Source organism: Salmo salar, chromosome 23 (assembly GCF_965601325.2).
Source record: "Salmo salar chromosome 23, fSalSal1, whole genome shotgun sequence".
In the NCBI taxonomy this organism is placed as follows: domain Eukaryota; kingdom Metazoa; phylum Chordata; class Actinopteri; order Salmoniformes; family Salmonidae; genus Salmo; species Salmo salar.
In genome coordinates, this window is record NC_138313.1 from 46633778 (window position 1) to 46658796 (window position 25019).

At 44.5% G+C, this 25019-nt stretch overlaps 1 protein-coding gene across 1 annotated transcript; it reads right to left on the reverse strand.

Moving 5' to 3' along the window:
- Window positions 1-7391: 7391 nt before the first annotated feature.
- LOC106584765 (CD81 antigen) lies at window positions 7392-23362 on the reverse strand. The gene is made up of 8 exons (XM_014170313.3): window positions 23188-23362; window positions 20653-20767; window positions 15164-15261; window positions 12223-12297; window positions 10249-10362; window positions 9809-9910; window positions 7841-7924; window positions 7392-7767 (listed from the first exon to the last, which is right to left on the reverse strand). The coding sequence occupies exons 1-8, from the start codon at window positions 23251-23253 to the stop codon at window positions 7702-7704; spliced, it is 720 nt and encodes a 239-aa protein (XP_014025788.1). The 5' UTR covers window positions 23254-23362; the 3' UTR covers window positions 7392-7701.
- Between the last annotated feature and the right edge of the window lie 1657 nt (window positions 23363-25019).

The following is a 25019-nucleotide window of genomic DNA, read 5'->3' on the forward strand; positions in this document are numbered from 1 at the left end:
CTACAGGGTTCTGACTCAGAGAGACCGTCCACTACAGGGTTCTGACTCAGAGAGACCGTCCACTACAGGGTTCTGACTCAGAGAGACCATTCACTACAGGGTTCTGACTCAGAGAGACCATCCACTACAGGGTTCTGACTCAGAGAGACCGTCCACTACAGGGTTCTGACTCAGAGAGACCATCCAGTACAGGGTTCTGACTCAGAGAGACCATCCACTACAGGGTTCTGACTCAGAGAGACCATCCACTATGGGGTGTTGACTCAGAGAGACCATCCACTACAGGGTTCTGACTCAGAGAGACCGTCCACTACAGGGTTCTGACTCAGAGAGACCGTCCACTATGGGGTTCTGACTCAGAGAGACCATCCACTACAGGGTTCTGACTCAGAGAGACCATCCACTATGGGGTTCTGACTCAGAGAGACCATCCACTACAGGGTTCTGACTCAGAGAGACCGTCCACTACAGGGTTCTGACTCAGAGAGACCGTCCACTACAGGGTTCTGACTCAGAGAGACCGTCCACTACAGGGTTCTGACTCAGAGAGACCATCCACTACAGGGTTCTGACTCAGAGAGACCATCCACTATGGGGTTCTGACTCAGAGAGACCATCCACTATGGGGTTCTGACTCAGAGAGACCATCCACTACGGGTTCTGACTCAGAGAGACCATCCACTACGGGGTTTTGACTCAGAGAGACCGTCCACTACAGGGTTCTGACTCAGAGAGACCGTCCACTACAGGGTTCTGACTCAGAGAGACCATCCACTACAGGGTCCTGACTCAGAGAGACCATCCACTACAGGGTTCTGACTCAGAGAGACCATCCACTACAGGGTTCTGACTCAGAGAGACCATCCACTATGGGGTTCTGACTCAGAGAGACCGTCCACTACGGGGTTCTGACTCAGAGAGACCATCCACTACAGGGTTCTGACTCAGAGAGACCGTCCACTACAGGGTTCTGACTCAGAGAGACCATCCACTACAGGGTTCTGACTCAGAGAGACCATCCACTACAGGGTTCTGACTCAGAGAGACCATCCACTACGGGGTTCTGACTCAGAGAGACCATCCACTACAGGGTTCTGACTCAGAGAGACCATCCACTATGGGGTTCTGACTCAGAGAGACCATCCACTACGGGGTTCTGACTCAGAGAGACCGTCCACTATGGGGTTCTGACTCAGAGAGACCATCCACTATGGGGTTCTGACTCAGAGAGACCATCCACTACAGGGTCCTGACTCAGAGAGACCGTCCACTACAGGGTTCTGACTCAGAGAGACCATCCACTACGGGGTTCTGACTCAGAGAGACCGTCCACTACAGGGTTCTGACTCAGAGAGACCATCCACTACAGGGTTCTGACTCAGAGAGACCGTCCACTACAGGGTTCTGACTCAGAGAGACCATCCACTACAGGGTTCTGACTCAGAGAGACCGTCCACTACAGGGTTCTGACTCAGAGAGACCATCCACTACAGGGTTCTGACTCAGAGAGACCGTCCACTACAGGGTTCTGACTCAGAGAGACCATCCACTACAGGGTTCTGACTCAGAGAGACCGTCCACTACAGGGTTCTGACTCAGAGAGACCATCCACTATGGGGTTCTGACTCAGAGAGACCATCCACTACAGGGTTCTGACTCAGAGAGACCGTCCACTATGGGGTTCTGACTCAGAGAGACCATCCACTACAGGGTTCTGACTCAGAGAGACCATCCACTACAGGGTTCTGACTCAGAGAGACCGTCCACTATGGGGTTCTGACTCAGAGAGACCATCCACTACAGGGTTCTGACTCAGAGAGACCATCCACTACAGGGTTCTGACTCAGAGAGACCGTCCACTATGGGGTGTTGACTCAGAGAGACCGTCCACTACAGGGTTCTGACTCAGAGAGACCGTCCACTATGGGGTGTTGACTCAGAGAGACCGTCCACTATGGGGTGTTGACTCAGTCACCCTGTAGTGGATGGTCCCACTGAGTCAAGGAAGGTGAGTGGTGGAGGGTGAGGAGAGGAGGGTGGAAGCATCTGTGACAGAGGGAGATTATGGGAGGGGGAGTTTCTGGGTCTGGTGCCTTTTTCCACCTACAGTATTGTGGTGAATTCAGGAGGTAGCCCTTATCGGGACTTGAACCTGGGTCCCTGAGAGTGTCAGCCCAATAACTGTTACTCCACGAGGTCTAAACCTCTAGATAAGGTTGCTAGTTTTTGTACTAATTTTGTACTAGATTGTGTACTTGTTGATGGTATGTTTAATCATCTCTATCACATCTATAACATATATATTAAAAGGTAAAGCCATAACATATATATTAAGAGATAAAGCCATAACATATATATTAAGAGATAAAGCCATAACATATATATTAAGAGATAAAGCCATAACATATATATTAAGAGATAAAGCCATAACATATATATTAAGAGATAAAGCCATAACATATATAGTAAGAGATAAAGCCATAACATATTAAGAGATAAAGCCATAACATATATATTAAGAGATAAAGCCATAACATATATAGTAAGAGATAAAGCCATAACATATATATTAAGAGATAAAGCCATAACATATATATTAAGAGATAAAGCCATAACATATATATTAAAAGGTAAAGCTATAACGTGTATATAAGGAGATCAAGCCATAATGTTTTTTTGATCGCCATAATATGTTGATGTTACAGAATTATTAAGTCGCAGAGCAAATAATAACAATAATCAAAGGTTCTGAATTATTACTGAGATGGTTGTCAGCAGTAGATGTGTTGTCAATATTTACACTGCTTCTCCTCCATACAGCCTGAAGTTGTGTTAATACATAGAGAGACACCCAGTTGACATGGTAATAACTGCTACATAACTTAACCACGACCACTGGAATGCTTACAGGACACACATTTGTATTTATTTTATTTATTTAACATTTTATTTAACTAAGGCAAGTCAGTTAAGAACAAATTCGTATTTACAATGACGGCCTACTCCCCTATGGGACTCCCCAATCACGGCCGGATGTGATACAGCCTGGATTCAAACCAGGTACTATAGTGACGCCTCTTGCACTGAGATGCAGTGCCGCTGCGACACTCGGGAGCCCAAAACAAGTTTGTTTTTTTACTCTATGCTCAGGGTAATCATGGTTAGAGTTCCTGTGGTAAATTGGCTTGTCATCTCTGCAACCCAGAACAAAAAAATCCCAGCTATGTTATGGCTATATCTGTCCATGAGAGATTAGTTGGCTCCTGACATTTAACTGGGGTTGTAGAACTGATGGCTGATGAGAGTGAATAACTGACACAGAGAGGGTGTGTGTGTGTGTGTGTGTGTGTGCGTGTGTGTGTGTGTGTGTGCGTGTGTGTGTGTGTGTGTGTGTTTGTGTGGTAGAGGTGTGTGTGTGGTAGAGGTGTGTGTGTGTGGTAGAGGTGTGTGTGTGTGTGTGGTAGAAGTGTGTGTGTGGTAGAGGTGTGTGTGGTAGAAGTGTGTGTGTGGTAGAGGTGTGTGTGTGTGTGGTAGAAGTGTGTGTGTGTGTGTGTGTGTGTGTCTGTGTGGTAGAAGTGTGTGTGTGTGCAGTGTGTGTGTGTGGTAGAGGTGTGTGTGTGTGGTAAAAGTGTGTGTGTGTGTGTGTGTGGTAGAGGTGTGTGTGTGTGTGTGTCTGTGTGGTAGAAGTGTGTGTGTGTGTGTGTGCATGTGTGTGGTAGAGGTGTGTGTGTGTGCGTGTGTGGTAGAAGTGTGTGTGTGTGTGGTGGAGGTGTGTGTGTGCTAGAGGTGTGTGTGTGTGGTAGAGGTGTGTGTGTGTGGTAGAGGTGTGTGTGTGGTAGAGGTGTGTTTGTGTGTGTGTGGTAGAGGTGTGTGTGTGTGGTAGAGGTGTGTGTGTGTGTGTGTGTGTGTGTGTGTGTGTGTGTGTGTGTGTGTGTGTGTGTGTGTGTGTGTGTGTGTATGCGGGCATGTATACTAAACAGTTTGGAGCAGAGCAGAGAGGGTCTGGAGTAGCTGTGTCTGTTGGTACCTAATGGGTGTTGCTACACCTCCCCCAAGGTTTGGGACTAGCAGTACTTTGTGGTGTTGTGGTGTTGCTACACCTTCCCAAGGTTTGGGACTAGCAGTACTTTGTGGTGTTACTACACCTTCCCAAGGTTTGGGACTAGCAGTACTTTGTGGTGTTGTGGTGTTGCTACACCTCCCCAAGGTTTGGGACTAGCAGTACTTTGTGATGTTGTGGCGTTGCTACACCTTCCCAAGGTTTGGGACTAGCAGTACTTTGTGGTGTTACTACACCTTCCCAAGGTTTGGGACTAGCAGTACTTTGTGGTGTTGTGGTGTTGCTACACCTCCCCAAGGTTTGGGACTAGCAGTACTTTGTGATGTTGTGGCGTTGCTACACCTTCCCAAGGTTTGGGACTAGCAGTACTTTGTGGTGTGTGGCGTGCTACACCTTCCCAAGGTTTGGGACTAGCAGTACTTTGTGTCGTTGTGGTGTTGTTACACCTTCCTAAGGTTTGGGACTAGCAGTACTTTGTGGTGTTGCTACACCTCCCCAAGGTTTGGGACTAGCAGTACTTTGTGGTGTTGCTACACCTCCCCAAGGTTTGGGACTAGCAGTACTTTGTGGTGTTGCTACACCTCCCCAAGGTTTGGGACTAGCAGTACGGGGGCTCCCTTCCGGTGGGCTGCGCTTGTGGTGTTGCTACACCTCCCCAAGGTTTGGGACTAGCAGTACTTTGTGGTGTTGTTACACCTTCCCAAGGTTTGGGACTAGCAGTACTTTGTGATGTTGAGCAGACACTCCTATTGAGGATTGAGAATAGAGGTGGGTACCAACAAATCTGAGAGATGAATCAAACATGTGATTATTAAATGACAAACTATGCTGCTCTACCAAGAAAAACGGCAGTAACTGCTCATAGTGTGGAACTGAGAAAAATAGCTTTTATTTACCTTGGTTTCACAGTAACTTTATGCAGTTACTGCTAACATGACCCCCATTTTCTCCTGAACACAATACAATAGAGGCAGGATATTTGTCCACATGATTAATGTAGCAAAAGAAATGACATTAACTACATTTTTTACCAAATGAGCAGTTACTGCCTTCTTGCTTGGTAGGGCAGTGACACGTTTTGCTTGGTAGGGCAGTTACTTCCGTTTTGCTTGGTAGGGCAGTTACTGCCTTTTTGCTTGGTAGGGCAGTGACACGTTTTGCTTGGTTGGGCAGTGACCCTTTTTGCTTGGTAAGGCAGTTACTGCCTTTTTTGCTTGGTAGGGCAGTGACCCTTTTTGCTTGGTAGGGCAGTTACTGCCTTTTTTGCTTGGTAGGGCAGTGACCCTTTTTGCTTGGTAGGGCAGTGACCCTTTTTGCATGGTAGGGCAGTGACCCTTTTTGCTTGGTAGGGCAGTGACACACTTTGTAGTTATGTTGGTTGGCCTTGGAAATTGTTCTAAAATACGTGGTATGTTGAATATTATAAACTGGGTGGTTTGAGCCCTGAATGACAACAAATTACTATTCACTGCTCTAATTACATTGGTAACCAGTTTATAACAGCAATAAGGCACCTCGGGGGAGTTGTGATATATGGCTAATATACCACGGCTAAGGGCTGTATCCAGGCACCCAGCATTGCATCGTGCGTAAGAACAGCCTTTAGCCGTGGTATATTGGCCATATGCCATACCCCATCGGCCCTTATTGCTTAATAAGACACTTATTACATACTTTAAATGATCTTTACTCATTACTCTGATCTGAATGGTAGAAAGATCGAAAGTTAATTAAATTCGTGGTCATCGTAGGGGCAGAGAACATGCAAGAAGCACCAGCACTGCCATCAATATGATTCTGCCCTCTGGTGGTCAAGAGTGAAATAACAAACTTCAAACCACAACAAATACATAGAGAAGAAGACAAGTTTTTTATAAGAAGTGTAAATTTGCACAATTTAGTTGTGTTTCATTATGAATTAGATCCATATAGCTTTACTATACATGGCCATTCCTGTTAGCGCCATTATCTTGGAGGAGGGAAGGACAGGCTGGCACCATATTCCGTATATAGTGCACTACTTTTGACCAGGGCCCCATATAACTATGGTCAAAAGTAGTGCACTATATAGGGAATAGGGTGCTATTTTATTAGTGGTTCATAGGCAGGCAGTGCTTGAAGTTGAATAAGAAAAGGTTCTGTGCGGTATATATATATATATGGGGCCCTATATATATACTGTACCCATCAAAAGTTTGGACACACCAACTCATTCCAAAGTTTTTCATCATTTTAACTATTTTTCTACATTATATAATAATAGTGAAGACATCAAAACTATGAAATAACACATATGGAATCGTGTAGTAACCAAAAAAGTGTTAAACAAATCAAAATATATTTTATATTTGAGATTCTTCAAAGTTGCCACCCTTTGCCTTTATAACAGCTTTGCACACTCTTGGCATTCTCTCTACCAGCTGTGTTGTTATGTGTTATTTCATAGTTTTTAATGTCTTCAGTTTTATTTATTTTACCTTTATTTAACTAGGCAAGTCAGTTAAGAACAAATTCTTATTTTCAATGACGGCCTAGGAACAGTGGGTTAACTTCCTTGTTCAGGGGCAGAACGACAGATTTATACCTTGTCAGCTCGGGGATTCGAATGTAGAAAACAGTAAAAATAAATAAAAACCCTTGAATGAGTAGGTGTGTACTGTATATTAGAGTTAACATTCTATAAGACGTGCCAGTACTGTACTCAAGCTGTAGGAAATGTGAGATGTTGGCACTCTGTACCAGTCAGCACTGTCCCAACTAAAGCACTGTTTGTCACGCTATCTGTGGGTTAGTCCCAAATGGCAATTCCCAATGTAGTGCACAACTTTTTACTGAAGCCCTATGGACCTTGAGGGAAAAGTAGTGCACTACTTTTTACTGAAGCCCTATGGACCTTGAGGTGAAAAGTAGTGCACTATAAAGGGAACAGGGTGCCATTTTGGACTCACACAATGATTGTGTACAGTTTATACACCATACAAAAAGACCACTGAACTCTTCAACCTTGAAGTACTTCACGAAAACATACAAAACCTTGGAGAAGTACTTCACGAAAACATACAAAACCTTGGAGAAGTACTTCACGAAAACATACAAAACCTTGGAGAAGTACTTCACGAAAACATACAAAACCTTGGAGAAGTACTTCACGAAAACATACAAAACCTTGGGGCCCGCCACCGGGAGTACTTCACGAAAACATACAAACCTTGGAGGAGTACTTCACGAAAACATACAAAACCGGGGCTCCGCAACAGGCCGAAAACAAGAAAGTAGTAAAAGGTTTAGCATTAGAGAGATGCTGAATATCTGTTGGTCATCGACAGACTCAAACAGTCAAATCAAATTTTATTGGTCGCATACCAATATTTAGCAGATGTTATTGCGGGTGTAGTGAAATGCTTATTAGGAGTATTGTTAAAACATAGAAAATACTGTAATAAAATCTAGTCTCTATTTATAATACTGATAGAAATGTACATACTTCTGCAATATAAAAAGAAGTAACCAGGAACTACAACACGTAACATTTTCAATCCCCTTCGTTGACTTCGATCTGTAGAGGATTTCTGTACGTTTGAGCCCCTCCACTGTGGTTCTCTAGTTCTATGGTTCCGTGGTTCTAGTAGGGTTCCGTGGTTCTAGTACACTGGGGTGGCGTTGCGGATCCCACAGCAGAGAACCATGGTGAAGATCATCTCAAAGATCTAGAATGAAAATCAACATCAACAAAGAAATCCAACAGCTGTCCAGGCTCGTCTCCACGGTAACGCTACTCACCATGATGACAGCGACCGCCAGGGCAACTAGACCAATCAGGTAGAGCTTCTCAGAGAACAGATCTTTCAGTTTCAGATGACAGTTCTAGGTGGGAGGGGAACACAGAGCCAGGGGGTATCAGGACCTTCATTTAAACTGCTGTTTTGTTCCTCCTGCATACTACTGTGCTGTGTGAAGCATTCATTCATATAATACATTGTGTTATTCTCCTCACGTGAAAAGGTGGTGTTGACAATATTGCAGTAGCAATGTTTACACATATGGAATTGCAAATTCTGTACTGCCATTCCCTAAAAAGGTAATTTAGCTGTATAAAAAAAAATCTTAAATTACAGCTCAATTTGAGCAAATTATGAATGTGTGATTAATCACAGAAAATCCTGCGATAAATTTGATTAAAAAAAAAAAAGTCATCGTTTGACAGCCTGAGTTGACATTAAAATGTGAAAATACACATGTGAAAGTGTAGCGGACATGAGTCAGTGATTGTTGCTCATGGTCACGTGATGAATGAGTCGATCGTGGTTGCTCATGGTCATGTGATGAGGTAGCCCTGCTTGCGACTTCAAAATGAGTGTTGGCCCTCTTGGTCTAATGGTGAAGACGTTGGATTCTCCCGTGGGGGGCCGTTGGAGTCCCAGGTTCTAATCCAGCCCATTACAAAGCAGAAAACCACCTGTCTGCCTCATGTGAACATTTAATAGTATTGGCGAGAAAAAACCCCACACATGATAAAAATCACAGGTAAAAACATGTTTTTTCACATGTGATTTTGTCATGTGATTTTACATGGATGTGTGTGTGTGTACTGCAGTGGAGGCTCCTCAAGGGAGGAAGGAGAAGATCCTGTCACAACTTCTGCCGAAGTCGGTCCCTCTCCTTGTTCGGGCGGCGTTCGGCGGTCGACGTCACCGGGTTTCTAGCCATCGCCGATCCACTTTTCATTTTCCATTTGTTTCTTTGTTTTACACACCTGGTTTCAATCCCCCAATTACATGTTCATTATTTAACCCTCTGTTTTCCCCATGGTTTTTGTGCGTGTTTGTTTTATGTATTTCGGTCCTTTTGTGTGGGCTTGGTATTACTACATGTACTTGGTAATTTTGATTAAAGTTACTTTTATTACTCATCTCTGCTGTCCTGCGCCTGACTCCTCTGCACCAGCTACACCCAGACCACTACAGATCCTCCTCAGTGAATGACATAAAAAATAAAGATTTAAGGTACATTAACCTTAATACAAAACCTAGGAGGCTCATGGTTCTCACCCCCTTCCATAGACTTACACAGTAATTATGACAACTTCTGGAGGATGTCCTCCAACCTATCAGAGCTCTTGCAGCATGAACTGACATGTTGTCCACCCAATCAAAGGATCAGAGAATTCATCTATTACTGAAAACATAAGCTACAGCTAGCTAGCACTGCAGTGCAAAACCAAATGTGGTGATAGTTGACTCAAAGAGAGATAGTTGAACAGTTTTGAACAAATTCATTTCTTTAAAAATGAAGGAGAAGCGAGAGAGAGAGAGAGATTTTGTCGTATTTCTTTCACTTTTACTTACTTCGCTAAGTGACTGCAACTGGCTAGTTTAGCCTACTCAAATCCCCGGCTCAAACAGAGAAGGATGCTATGTTAGCTAGCTGGCTATCCAACACTGGAACTCTTTCAAGTAAAGGTAAACTTTTAGTTTTATAAATGTATAAATGCCATCGGGTTTACTAACGTGTTAGTTCTAGTAGCTATGTCGACTATGGCGTTAGCTAATATGGTGACAACAATGTACAGTAGGCTGTCTGTAGTGGTTAGTGTTTATGTAATGAAGGTTTGGCTTGGAAAGGTTTTTTTTTGGAGGGGGGTGTGAATGACAGTCAACCAATATGCTGTAATAGAAATAAGACCATGCTCATTAAATACGTTATGGTCCTCCATCTTAAACGGCACCGACCACCACTGGTGTACTGTACCGAAGGTTTCAACAGGGCATCTTCCAGGCTCTTCTTGGGACACAGGGCTCCGGTTACTTGTACGAATAAGGGGGAGTCATCTCCTTTGCCACAGCAGTCCAGCTAATGAAAACACAGGTAGAGACAACCCATCAGTCATGCCATTTCTTGATTGATTGATTAATTGATTGGACATTTTTCTCCCCCCAGCCCTCCCGTCATGTGCTACCGAACCATCACACAACAACTATCGCATTGAGGAGAACACATTTCATAGAGGTATTGTAACAAACATTAAAAACCACTGAAATAACTCTGTAAATCAGCTGTGCATCTATTTCCCTCGTCAATAACAGATATATATATTTCAACAACAAACTACCGCTATATGATCACATGACTAGATTACTACTATAACAAGTGAACAGACTTCCTGGATGATGGTGAGCGTGATGACGTACCGTCTCGTGGAACACCTCCAGGACTTTGATAGCAGCTGTTTTGCTGGGAGAGTCTACGACGTCCACTGACTTGATGTACGCCGCATCGTAAAAGTTTATCATCTCCTTGGCGATCTGGAACAGAAGACTGTAGTTAGGAGTTTGTACAATGTCTGTGTGTGTGTGGATGGGGTTCTCTCTGTGTGTGTGGATGGGGGTCTGTGTGTGTGGATGGGGGTCTCTGTGTGTGTGTGTGGATGGGGGTCTGTGTGTGTGTGGATGGGCGTCTCTGTGTGTGTGTGTGGATGGGGGTCTGTGTGTGTGGATGGGGTTCGGTGTGTGTGGATGGGGGTCGGCGTGTGTGGATGGGGGTCTGTGTGTGTGGATGGGGGTCTGTGTGTGTGTGGATGGGGTCTGTGTGTGTGGATGGGGGTCTGTGTGTGTGGATGGGGGTGTGTGTGTGGGGGTGTGGGTTGGTAGCTATGTGAGTTAGGGTGTGATCTGGTGTCTTACTGTGTGAGTTAGGGTGTGTGTCTTACTGTGTGAGTTAGGGTGTGATCTGGTGTCTTACTGTATGAGTTAGGGTGTGATCTGGTGTCTTACTGTGTGAGTTAGGGTGTGATCTAGTGTCTGACTGTGTGAGTTAGGGTGTGATCTGGTGTCTTACTGTGTGAGTTAGGGTGTGATCTGGTGTCTTACTGTGTGAGTTAGGGTGTGATCTAGTGTCTGACTGTGAGTTAGGGTGTGATCTAGTGTCTTACTGTGTGAGTTAGGGTGTGATCTAGTGTCTTACTGTATGAGTTAGGGTGTGATCTAGTGTCTTACTGTATGAGTTAGGGTGTGATCTGGTGTCTTACTGTGTGAGTTAGGGTGTGTGTCTTACTGTGTGAGTTAGGGTGTGATCTAGTGTCTTACTGTGTGAGTTAGGGTGTGATCTGGTGTCTTACTGTGTGAGTTAGGGTGTGATCTGGTGTCTTACTGTGTGAGTTAGGGTGTGATCTAGTGTCTGACTGTGTGAGTTAGGGTGTGATCTAGTGTCTTACTGTGTGCGTTAGGGTGTGATCTAGTGTCTTACTGTATGAGTTAGGGTGTGATCTAGTGTCTTACTGTGTGAGTTAGGGTGTGATCTGGTGTCTTACTGTGTGAGTTAGGGTGTGATCTGGTGTCTTACTGTGTGAGTTAGGGTGTGATCTGGTGTCTTACTGTGTGAGTTAGGGTGTGATCTAGTGTCTGACTGTGTGAGTTAGGGTGTGATCTGGTGTCTTACTGTGTGAGTTAGGGTGTGATCTAGTGTCTTACTGTGTGAGTTAGGGTGTGATCTGGTGTCTTACTGTGTGAGTTAGGGTGTGATCTAGTGTCTGACTGTGTGAGTTAGGGTGTGATCTGGTGTCTTACTGTAGTGAGTTAGGGTGTGATCTGGTGTCTTACTGTGTGAGTTAGGGTGTGATCTAGGTGTCTTACTGTGTGAGTTAGGGTGTGATCTGAGTGTCTGACTGTGTGAGTTAGGGTGTGATGTCTTACTGTGTGACGTTAGGGTGTGTGTCTGACTGTGTTAGTTAGGGTGTGATCTAGTGTCTTACTGTGTGAGTTAGGGTGTGATCTGGTGTCTTACTGTGTGAGTTAGGGTGTGATCTAGTGTCTGACTGTGAGTTAGGGTGTGATCTAGTGTCTGACTGTGTTAGTTAGGGTGTGATTTGGTGTCTTACTGTGTGAGTTAGGGTGTGATCTAGTGTCTGACTGTGTGAGTTAGGGTGTGATCTGGTGTCTTACTGTGTGAGTTAGGGTGTGATCTGGTGTCTTACTGTGTGAGTTAGGGTGTGATCTGGTGTCTTACTGTGTGAGTTAGGGTGTGATCTGGTGTCTTACTGTGTGAGTTAGGGTGTGATCTGGTGTCTTACTGTGTGAGTTAGGGTGTGATCTGGTGTCTTACTGTGTGAGTTAGGGTGTGATCTGGTTGTCTTACTGTGTGAGTTAGGGTGTGATCTGGTGTCTTACTGTGTCTCGGTTACTGAATCCCCAAATCCCAGCAGCCACCTCACAGGCGAACAGGCACACCAACATGAAAAAGAACTGAAAGAGAAAGAAACATAATAAGGTTAATTTGCCAACATTTTATAATTAGGTATAAATGTAATCTCAGGGCTTTACATTATTCTACTTTACTGAGGGCCAAAATGTAACTTGATTTTACATAAAAATGATTGGACCATGAGAGAGTGAGCTGGAGGGCTTGTTACTGAGAGATGGGCAGAGAGAGAGAGAGAGAACCTCACATCACCATTCAGCCCTCAGATGTCATGCTTAAAGAGTACCAGCTGGATATAAAAACACAACTCCAGATCTCCCTCCTCCAAGACAGAGCACAATACCCCCCTGTGAAGGCCCCATGTACCAATCAAATCACATTTTATTTGTCACATACACATGTTTAGCAGATTGTCAAGAGTGTGCGCAACTGGTTAACTGAAGTCAGGTGCAGGAGAGCAGAGATGAGTGAACAGGCACACTTTATTTGGCAGAAGGAAAACAGTCAGACGCAACTGCGTAACGACACTCCCGCCAAAGGCAAAAGCGAATAGCGCACTCGTCACACAAATAATGTACAGCATACAATACCACGGGTTCCAAACAAGACCCGGCGAAAAACCAGCATGAAGCGTCACACATGACACGTAACGAACAATTATACACACAGACATGGGGGGAACAGAGGATTATATACACGTAGAGTAATGAGGGGATGTAAACCAGGTGTGCGGAAAAACAAGACAAAACAAATGGAAAATGAAAGGTGGAGCGGCGATGGCTAGAAGACCGGTGATATCGACCGCCGAGCGCCAACCGAACAAGGAGAGGAGCCGACTTCGGTGGGAGTCGTGACACAGATGTTATTGCGGGTGTAGCGAAATGCTTGTAAAAAACATAAATATCATAACTGGTCCACTGGCAACAATTCCACAACCCTGTCATTTCAAGCGCCCTGCAATACCAACTGAGCTACATGAGTGGTGAAGAGTCTGCGATGGGCAACTCAATCATCAAACTATACTTCATTAACAAACAGATGGGCAGAGAACCAGCTGGTTAACAATATAAACAGCCCCAAGACCTCCCCCAAGGGCGAGAACCAGCTGGTTAACAATGTAAACAGCCCCCAGACCTCCCAAGGCAGACAACTAGCTGGTTAACAGTGTAAACAGCCCCAAGACCTCCCAGAAGGCATAGTACCAGATGGTTAACAGTGTAAACAGCCCCAAGACCTCCCCCAAGGCAGAGTACCAGCTGGTTAACGGTGTAAACAGCCCCAAGACCTCCCGAAGGCATAGTACCAGCTGGTAAACAGTGTAAACAGCCCCCAGACCTCCCCCAAGGCAGAGAACCAGCTGGTTAATAGCGTAAACAGCCACACCAGTCTGGGACATTGGATAAAAAGACGAGCTACAAACTCAGACTCAGGACAACCCTCCCCAAGACTAGGAACCAGGTGGACCAGATGCCTGTTGGTGGCTATCGCCCCATGTATTATCCTCCATTGGAGGTCAGCTGTCCTTTTATCAATTGGCAGTGTGTATAGAGACCACCAGCAGCCTTTTGGTAAAGCGATTGGTCCAAACAAAATCAGCCCACCTCGTTGATCTCACCCCTGCCAGGGAGGACACATGCGACACCTTTTCACATAGTGTACATCTCGCCTTTCTTCCTACTGCCGTGGATTCCTCCAGTTCTGGGGTCTTGTAAGACAGCATCATACCCTCACCCACCTGCACCGCCCCCTCAGCAGCAGTGGTGACATTCAGAGTAGGGATAACGCAATCTTGGCCCTCCTTCCACTGGTCAGTGTGTGTGTTGTTGGACACAATTGCCTGATAAGTTGCTGGAAAGGATTCAGAGACCTCTGTTACCAGCTGCTTCAGCAGGCCGGATGACCGGACCTCAGTTACCAGCTGCTTCAGCAGGCCGGATGACCGGGACCTCTGTTACCAGCTGCTTCAGCAGGCCGGATGACCGGGACCTCTGTTACCAGCTGCTTCAGCAGGCCGGATGACCGGACCTCTGTTACCAGCTGCTTCAGCAGGCCGGATGAAGGGACCTCTGTTACCACCTGCTTCAGCAGGCCGGATGACCGGACCTCTGTTACCACCTGATTCAGCAGGCCGGATGACCGGACCTCTGTTACCAGCTGCTTCAGCAGGCCGGATGACCGGACCTCTGTTACCAGCTGCTTCAGCAGACCGGATGACCGGACCTCTGTTACCACCTGCTTCAGCAGGCCGGATGACCGGACCTCTGTTTATAGCTGCTTCAGCAGACCGGATGACGGGACCTCTGTTACCACCTGCTTCAGCAGGCCGGATGACCGGACCTCTGTTTATAGCTGCTTCAGCAGGCCGGATGACCGGACCTCTGTTATCACCTGCTTCAGCAGGCCGGATGACCGGACCTCTGTTACCACCTGCTTCAGCAGGCCGGATGACCGGACCTCTGTTATCACCTGCTTCAGCAGGCCGGATGACCGGACCTCTGTTACCACCTGCTTCAGCAGGCCGGATGACCGGACCTCTGTTATCACCTGCTTCAGCAGGCCGGATGACCGGATCCCCGATCTGTCTTCCAGCTTCACCACTACACATGCTATGCATCATGTGCCCCAACTTTGTACATCATGCACCCAGCAGGATTGAACACAGGCTGGCTGAAGACAATGTTTGTGACTGTAAAACAGGATTATGGAACAGGGGTTCTCATCCCTTATGGTGTGCTGGCCTTCCGAAATGCTGAGAACACTTGCCAAGCTTGCAGGACAGACTGATAGAAAGGGGTAATAATTACATAACCAACGCTCTGTAGTAATACTAGTCCCATGTGAATAGGGCTTTAGAGGGATGCCCTGACATATTTGCAGTGTCCTGCTGCCCTCTAGTGGTCACTCACTCACCGTTCCAAGGAGACACTGAGATTCCTGGATGGCACCGTAGCAACCAAGGAACCCTACAAACATCATCACAGCTCCCACAGCTATCAGGATGTACACACCTAGAGAAGAGGAGAGGGAGAGGTAGAGGGAGAGGAGAGGGAGAGGAGAGGAGAGGAGAGGAGAGGAGAGGAGAGGAGAGGAGAGGAGAGGAGAGGAGAGGAGAGGAGAGGAGAGGAGAGGAGAGGAGAGGAGAGGAGAGGAGAGGAGAGGAGAGGAGAGGAGAGGAGAGTTTGGACAAGTTTGTGAGATATGGAAACTGTATGTGAGTGTACACCACCAGATGGTAGTCAACCTCCACAAAACCCAACTATTGTAATGGAGTTCATGGTCTTTTCCTGATGTGCTCCCTGTCCAGTGACACGCCATCTGAGACAGAGCGGGCATCCTGTAACATCCTGTATCATCCTGTAACATCCTGTATCATCCTGTATCATCCTGTAACATCCTGTAACATCCTGTATCATCCTGTAACATCCTGTAACATCCTGTAAACATCCTGTATCATCCTGTATCATCCTGTAACATCCTGTAACATCCTGTATCATCCTGTAACATCCTGTATCATCCTGTAACATCCTGTAACATCTTGTAACTGTAACAGGAAGACATCAACTTCCCACATCCATTCTGACTGAAAGGGAGGAGTTAGTACGCACGCACACACGCACCGCACGCATGCGCCACACTCACATGCACGCAGACCCAGGCAGGACATGCCTCCCTCCCCTCTCCCCAGAAACGATAGAGTTAAATATTTCCAAGAAAATCTACCAATTTGCAAGGCCTTCCCAGTAATCCTGGTATTTCCTTTCAAACTGGACATGCTATTTAAAGCACATAATACCAGCGAAAACAATCGGACATAATTCTGTAGAAAAATACAGATGGATCTAACGGTTTCTTCTGTCGACACTGGTTACCGGTATTAAACCCTACAAACACAACTTTCCTCAGTGAACTTTAACCTCTGACCTCCAGCACCGTCTAACTCCAGGAAACAGGAGCACCTGACTTCCTTCACCGCAGGGTAACTTACACACACACCAGTCAGGGTGTGTAGCTTCATTGTACCGCCTTCCTGAGACACTGGAGTGTTGAGTCTCTTTTCCCTGGACACACACACACACACACACACACACACACACACACACACACACACACACACACACACACACACCACACACACACACACACACACACACACACACACACACACACACACACACAAACTGAGGCAACTTCGAATCCACCCTGACAGAGCAGTCTAAAGAGGTAGACTCTCTCTCTCCCTCCCTCTCTCTCTCTCTCTCTCTCTGTGTCTCTTTCTCTGTGTCGCTCTCTCTTTCTGTGTGTCTCTCTCTCTCCCCCATCTCTCCATCTCTCTCTCACCACCCTCCCAGTGACCCTAAGACCCTCTTTCTCTTCCAGGCAGTAATGTTTTTGTAGTGGAGAGCAGTGTGCTACCAGGGACCAGTGACTCAGCTATGCAATAAAGGTGTACGTCGCAAATGGCACCCTGGCTCTGGTCAAAAGTAGTGCACCCTATCCCCCATAGGGCTCTGGTCAAAGGTAGTGCACCCTATCCCCCATAGGGCTCTGGTTAAAAGTAGTGCACTACATAGGGACTAGGGTGCCATTTGAGAGCCAGACAAGGAGCATCACAATGACAACACCCTTTAACCTCTGACAGGGCGTGGGGACAGGCCCTACACTGAGTGTACAAAACAATAGGAACGCCTGTTGTTTCCATGAAAATAGACTGACCAGGTGAAAGCTATGTTATTGACAGGAAGGAAAATGACAGCCTTGTATGGTGACACATTCCTGCATTTTTGTCTGATGAGGTTCTTCCTCATTACATTACATTCTATTTGCCTCTCTCTCTCTCTCTCTCTCTCTCTCTCTCTCTCTCTCTCTCTCTCTCTCTCTCTCTCTCTCTCTCTCTCTCTCTCTCTCTCTCTCTCTCTCTCTCTCTCTCTCTCTCTCTATATATATATATATATATATATATATATATATATATATATATATATATATATATATATATATATATATACAGTTGAAGTCGGAAGGTTACATACACTTAGGTTGGAGTCATTAAAACTCGTTTTTCAACCACTCCACAAATTTCTTGTTAACAAACTATAGTTTTGGCAAGTCGGTTAGGACATCTACTTTGTGCATGACAGAGGTAATTTTTCCAACAATTGTTTACAGACAGATTATTTCACTTATAACTCACTGTATCACAATTCCAGTAGGTCAGAAGTTTACATTCACTAAGTTGACTGTGCCTTTAAACAGCTTGGGAAATTCCAGAAAATTATGTCATGGCTTTAGAAGCTTCTGGTTGGCTAATTGACCTAATTTGAGTCAATTGGAGGTGTACCTGTGGATGTATTTCAAGGCCTACCTTCAAACTCAGTGCCTCTTCGCTTGACATCATGGGAAAATCTAAAGAAATCAGCCAAGACTTCAGAAAAAAATATTGTAGACCTCCACAAGTCTGGTTCATCCTTGGGAGCAATTTCCAAATGCCTGAAGGTGCCACGTTCATCTGTACAAACAATAGTACGCAAGTATAAACACCATGGGACCACGCAGCCGTCATACCGCTCAGGAAGGAGACTCGTTCTGTCTCCTATAGATGAACGTACTTTGGTGCGAAAAGTGCAAATCAATCCCAGAACAACAGCAAAGGACCTTGTGAAGATGCTGGAGGAAACAAGTACAAAAGTATCTATATCCACAGTAAAACCTAGTCCTATATCGACATAACCTGAAAGGCCGCTCAGCAAGGAAGAAGCCACTGCTCCAAAACCACCATAAAAAAGCCAGACTACGGTTTGCAACTGCACATGGTGACAAAGATCGTACTTTTGGAGAAATGTCCTCTGGTCTGATGAAACAAAAATAGAACTGTTTGGCCATGCCATAAGTCAAATCACAGGAGGAATGGGCCAAAATTCACCCAACTTATTGTGGGAAGCTTGTGGAAGGCTACCCGAAACGTTTGACCCAAGTTAAACAATTTAAAGGCAATGCTACCAAATACTAATTGAGTGTATGTAAACTTCTGACCCACTGGGAATATGATGAAAGAAATAAAAGCTGAAATAAATCATTCTCTCTACTATTATTCTGACATTTCACATTCTTAAAATAAAGTGGTGATCCTAACTGACCTAAAACAGGGATTTTTTTACTAGGATTAAATGTCAGGAATTGTGAAAAACTGGGTTTAAATGTATTTGGCTAAGGTGTATGTAAACCTCTGACTTCACCTGTATCTCTCTCTGTGTGTGTGTGTCTCTCTCTCTCTTGCTCTCTGTCTCCCTGTCTCTCATTCTCTCTCAGTTTCTCCCTCGCTCTCTTCTCTCTCTGTCTATCGCTCTCTCTCTCTTTCCCTCTCTCTCTCCCCTCTCTTTCTCTCTGTCTCTCTCTCTCTTTTCTCTGTCTCTCACTCTCTCTGTCTCTCTCTCTCTCTCTCTCTCTCTCATTTTCAATTACATTCAAAGGACTTTATTGTCATGGGAAACATATGTTTAGAGATATAACATTGCACTCACCAAAGTTGTAAAAATATATAGACATTTATTCTATAGACACATAAATATAGGTTATATTTACAATGTTGTTTGTGCTCCGCTGGTTTCCCTTCTCTCATGGCAATGGGCCACATATTTTTCTGCTATGACTGCACACTGTGGTATTTCACCTAACAGATGTGGGAGTTTATCACTGTTTGATTTATTTTCAAATTCTTTGTGGGTCTGTGGGAAATGTGTGTCTCTCATGTGGTCATACATTTGGCAGGAGGTTTGGAAGTGTAGGTCAGGTTCCACCTCATTTTGAGGGCATTGGGCACATAGCCGGTCTTCTGCTTATGGCGGACTTTCTCAGTAACAAGGCTATGCTCACGGAGTCTGCCTCTCTCTCTCTCTCTCCCCCCCCCCCCCCCCCCCCACACACACACACACACACACACACACACACACACACACACACACACACACACACACACACACACACACACACCCTGCTGAGAGAGGGAGCGGGTGACCATGCATGTTGTGTAAATGATTTGATTACTAGTTGATAGCTATAACCTCACATTCAAATTATTCTGCCAATCAAATATATATATATATATATATATATATTTAACTACATATAGCAGGTCAACATCAAGGCTTTAATCATCAGTGGCACTTCTTCAAACCTCTCTCCACCCACTAGTCTGACAGAATCAACTACAGAGTCCACCTTCAAAAAAGACAGAGGACAATTACAGATGACTTCCCCAAGACATACAGTCTGAGAAAGCTCGGACACACTGCCCTGCAGCAATAACTAACTAGTTCAGCCGGTCTGGTAGGAAGGGAGTCTAGGAGTCGGTGTATATTTATATATTCTCCTAGATAAACACCAGTTTGGTGTCCCAGGCAAGCTAAAAACATCCACTCTCAACTCTAATTTATAACAAGCCCAGATGTACAAGGTTATTTGAATTATGCAAGGGCGTGTGTTTGAGGGGTAGGAGAGAAGAAAGCCTCTCTTGATGTTTCTTTTGGGTGGGCCTACCCTGCCGTCGTACCCCTCCAATCATCTGTGAGCCCTGCTGGATTGGTTGGTTTGTACTCTGATATAAAAATAGTTTTATCCTCTCTGTACACTTAGCTGCGGTAAGTACGGGAGTGGAGAAGCCCAAGTTTGAATTAATGGGCGTACAGTGTACATTTTACTACCACAACTAACAAAATAGAAGAAGCCAACACAGACCTTTGAAAACGTTCAGACCATGTACATTTACCATGTACTGTATATTACCATGTACATTTACCATGTACTATATATTACCATGTATATTCACCATGTACTGTATATTACCATGTACATTTACCATGTACTATATATTACCATGTATATTCACCATGTACTGTATATTACCATGTTTATTTACCATGTATTTACCATGTACTATATATTACCATGTATATTTACCATGTATATTTACCATGTACTGTATTTACCATGTATATTTACCATTTACTGTTTTTTCCATGTATATTTATCATGTATATTTATCATGTACTGTATGTTACCATATATATTTACCATGTACTGTTTTTACCATGTATATTTACCATGTACTGTTTTTACCATGTATATTTACCATGTACTGTTTTTACCATGTATATTTACCATGTATATTTACCATGTATATTTACCATGTACTGTATATTACCATGTGTATTTTTAAGTGCACATTATGGGTCCGAGGTAGAAGAGGCTGAGAGAGAAGTAAGTGATGGGTGAAATAATTCAGTAGACCTTAACTCTGCAGGACCTGGGGGGGACGACACACACACACACAACCCAACACACTCCAGGGTTCACACACAGATATTGAAACAACAACAATATTGAAATGGTTTGTAGATACTTACTGATATAGAAGGTGCTGGGAGCCTGCTGATCTTCAAACTGCTGCATGAGAAGACTGCTGGTCTGGTTGTCATGACGAAGCCATAGAGCCACTCCCAAGATCACACCTCCAGCCAACTGTCAGAGAGAGACAGACAGAGACAGAGAGACAGACAGAGACAGACAGAGAGAGACAGAGAGAGACAGAGAGACAGAGAGAGAGAGACAGACAGAGAGAGACAGAGAGAGACAGAGAGAGACAGAGAGAGAGACAGACAGAGAGAGAGTGAGAGACAGTTTACACAGTCTTCCTGTTAGTTTGTCTTCTCCGCTGTACTCCTGCATGCTCTTTGGGGTCTATGCCGGGGGGTTATTGTAAAGCACTTTGTGACAACAGTCATCCTCTCCAATCTGTCAGTGTTGGTGAAAACCTAACTTGTGTCTCTAGACTCTGTTGTCCTCTCCAAATAAGCAGGAAAACGAATCCTCAGTGTGAAAAGAGAGTTATAGAGAGACTGCCATTCTAGCAGCTCACCAGTAAAAACAACAGTAAATCACAGAGAAGCTAGGTTCCAGGATATGCTTTGTGACTTTTAATGATAAGGAGTTTTTTCCCCCTAAAACAGGGTTGAAGAAAAAGCAAGTGGGGGAAAAAAATGCTTGCAGAATCACACTGGGTACCAACAAGCCACTCTAGCCTCAACACTACCAAGTAAACCTACTTTGACCGTAGACTACATACTACCAAGTAATTCTACATTTGAGGAAGTTATATCCAAGACGCTGTATCCACCAATTTTTCACATTGTCGTTTTTTCGTCAGAAATTATTGCTTATGGTTGTTTATGTGTGTGGAAAAATATTACTGTTCTCAGATGTTTTATTCATAGATTTTAGATGTGTATTAAAATTAAAATAATAATGTTTTGCGAAACACTATACTGTATATCGATTATTGAGCTGGAATGGAATGTTTGTATCCTGTATATTTGACTGTGATATGGGGTTGTCTCACCTAGCTATTTTAAGATCAATGCACTAACTGTAAGGCACTCTGGGTAAGAGCATCCGCTAAATTAGAAATGTCAAATGTAAATGTTTTACATACAGATCTCATATTAATGTATTGATTCATTTAAAATATATATATATATATATATATATATATATACATATATATATACATTTATATCATTTGTACAGTTCTTTATTGAAAATGTAGTTAATTGTTCCATTTGACTGTGTAAAACCTAGCAGTATACTTATTTCTCTGAGAGTGAGGCAGATATATAGCTTTTTTGCAAACATGATTATTTGTCTCTCTGAAATTAAACCATCAAGTGATAATATTTCAAATCAATTCATGTTCATTGAACAACCCCATGCGATGATTATATAGTGAAAAAACATACCAAATCTACTTCCTAAATTCTTCAAAATAATACCATTTCTGAAAATGGATATATAGAGTTTTGGAATGAGACTCTTAATTTGATGCTAAACATGAGCAAACCATCAGAGTCACAGCATCTTAGCTACTGCAGTTCATTTGAAAAAGGAAGCATGTAGGAACAAAGGAAATGTCAATTAAAAAAAAGTTCCCTCCCCCAATCTTCCAAATCAGACCTGGGTTCAAATGGTAATTGAAAACATTTCAAATACTTTTACTATGTTTGATTGAGAATATTTGGTGCAATGGAACCAATAGAATAGCTCAACAACAACAAAAAAGCATACCCAGTCCTCCTGGCTCATCAGGCAGACTGAAGCAAGTGCTGAAAGTATCGGAACGATTCCAAGTACTATTTGAACCCACGCAGGTCTGCTCCCCATTTCTCTGTGCTGCCTTGCCTGGCACATCTGGTAAAAACTGGATAGAGCCACACTCGCATGCTCCCTACCACAACACACACGCACGCACGCACAAACTATCTCCGTGTTTCTGTTGTGAGCAACAGTAAAATACTAGGCTTTTATGTATCAATCTATAAATTCTACAATTCAATTGTTGTTGGATTGTATGTGTTATGTGTAGGGAATTATTGAAAAGTGAATAATTTGAAAAGTGAATTATTGAAAAGTGAATTCTTTGAAAAGTGAATTATTGAAAAGTGAATAATTTGAAAAGTGAATAATTGAAAAGTGAATTATTGAAAAGTGTATGGTATCTCCTTTAGGACAGGCTTACTATTTTGAGCCACTACAGTTTTCACACGGTTAAATCTTCAGTTGGATCATTGAAAAATATAGGCCTAGCCTACGAGAGAACCTCACACAATATAACAGTTTGTCATATAGTCTCATAGGATATACCTATATGAAAGCACTATTGAATAGGAGCTCATCAGTACCTCAGTGATACTCTGTGGCTGATCTGAAATAGACAGGTTGGTATCACAACAGTTGGAGTATTACTTAAGTTCTATTAGGAGCTAAAAGTAACATTCGAGATGCATTTTTTAAATCAACCACCTGATTGAAGAAGTGTGCCGATAATAATCAATATAAAGTAACATCATTTAAAATACGAGATTTAAAGAAAAAAAGTCTCAACTCACCCAGAAAACAAAGTTAAAGAAAAATAGCATGAATTTAATGCACTTTGTGCAGCCCACTACTGTCATGATGCTCCGAGTGTTCAGGTCCGTTCTTAAAAAGATAAATCAATTATTAAGGTACGCGCGTGATACCAAGATTATGTCCAAGATTCTAAGAAGAAGGACCGTTAAGAGATTCTCCTCTTTTATAGCAACTCAACATCTGTGACAGAGAACTCGAGGTCTGTCCTCCTTCTACTGGAGAAACTCCTCCTTCTACTAATGAGTGTGTAAGCCAGACTGGAGACTGAGGTGGTAGAGACATGGAGAGCAGGTTGCTACCCAACAAGTGGTGAGGGTGGTAGAGCAGGGTGATGCCCACCAAGTGGTGAGGGTGGTAGAGCAGGGTGATGCCCACCAAGTGGTGAGGGTGGTAGCGTAGGATGATGCCCACCAAGTGGTGAGGGTGGTAGAGCAGGGTGATGCCCACAAAGTGGTGAGGGTGGTAGAGCAGGGTGATGCCCACCAAGTGGTGAGGGTGGTAGAGCAGGGTGATGCCCACCAAGTGGTGAGGGTGGTAGAGCAGGGTGATGCCCACCAAGTGGTGAGGGTGGTAGAGCAGGGTGATGCCCACCAAGTGGTGAGCGTGGTAGAGCAGGGTGATGCCCACCAAGTGGTGAGGGTGGTGGCGTAGGGTGATGCCCACCAAGTGGTGAGGGTGGTGGTGTAGGGTGATGCCCACCAAGTGGTGAGGGTGGTAGAAAAGGGTGATGCCCACCAAGTGGTGAGGGTGGTAGAGCAGGGTGATGCCCACCAAGTGGTGAGGGTGGTAGAGCAGGACGATGCCCTCCAAGTGGTGAGGGTGGTAGAGCAGGATGATGCCCTCCAAGTGGCGAGCGTGGTAGAACAGGGTGATGCCCTCCAAGTGGTGAGGGTGGTAGAGCAGGACGATGCCCTCCAAGTGGTGACGGTGGTAGAGCAGGGTGATGCCCACCAAGTGGTGAGGGTGGTAGAAAAGGGTGATGCCCACCAAGTGGTGAGGGTGGTAGAGTAGGATGATGCCCACCAAGTGGTGAGGGTGGTAGAGCAGGGTGATGCCCACCAAGTGGTGAGGGTGGTAGAGCAGGGTGATGCCCACCAAGTGGTGAGGGTGGTAGAGCAGGGTGATGTGGTTGGTAGGGTATGGCATTGTGGTTGGTAGGGTATAGTGGTTGGTAGGGTATAGTTCTTGGTAGGGTATAGTGGTTGGTAGGGTATTGTGGTTGGTAGGGTATAGTGGTAGGTAGGGTATAGTGGTTGGTAGGGTATAGTGGTAGGTAGGGTATGGTGGTTGGTAGGGTATAGTGGTTGGTTTGGTATCGTGGTTGGTAGGGTATGGTGGTTGGTAGGGTATAGTGGTAGGTAGGTTATAGTGGTTGGTAGGGTATTGTGGTTGGTAGGGTATGGTATGGTGGTTGGTTTGGTATAGTGGTTGGTAGGGTATATTGGTAGATAGGGTATAGTGGTTGGTAGGGTATAGTGGTAGGTAGGGTATAGTGGTAGGTAGGGTATAGTGGTAGGTAGGGTATATTGGTAGATAGGGTACAGTGGTTGGCAGGGTACAGTGGTTGGCAGAGTATATTGGTAGGTAGGGTATAGTCGTTGGTAGGGTATAGTGGTAGGTAGGGTATAGTGGTTGGTAGGGTATAGTGGTTGGTAAGGTATAGTGGTAGATAGGGTATAGTGGTAGGTAGGGTATAGTGGTAGGTAGGGTATAGTGGTAGGTAGGGTATATTGGTAGATAGGGTACAGTGGTTGGTAGGGTATAGTGGTTGGTAGAGTATATTGGTAGGTAGGGTATAGTCGTTGGTAGG

Excerpts from the sequence above, each read along its gene's own strand:
- LOC106584765 (XM_014170313.3), bottom strand. The coding sequence starts at position 23,253 with ATGACAGTAGTGGGCTGCACAAAGTGCATTAAATTCATGCTATTTTTC. Across the intron at positions 15,262-20,652 it reads TCCCAGCACCTTCTATATCA|GTGTGTACATCCTGATAGCT; the intron begins GTAAGTATCTAC and ends CCTCTTCTCTAG. Across the intron at positions 7,925-9,808 it reads ATGCCCTGTTGAAACCTTCG|AACTGTCATCTGAAACTGAA; the intron begins GTACAGTACACC and ends CCTCCCACCTAG.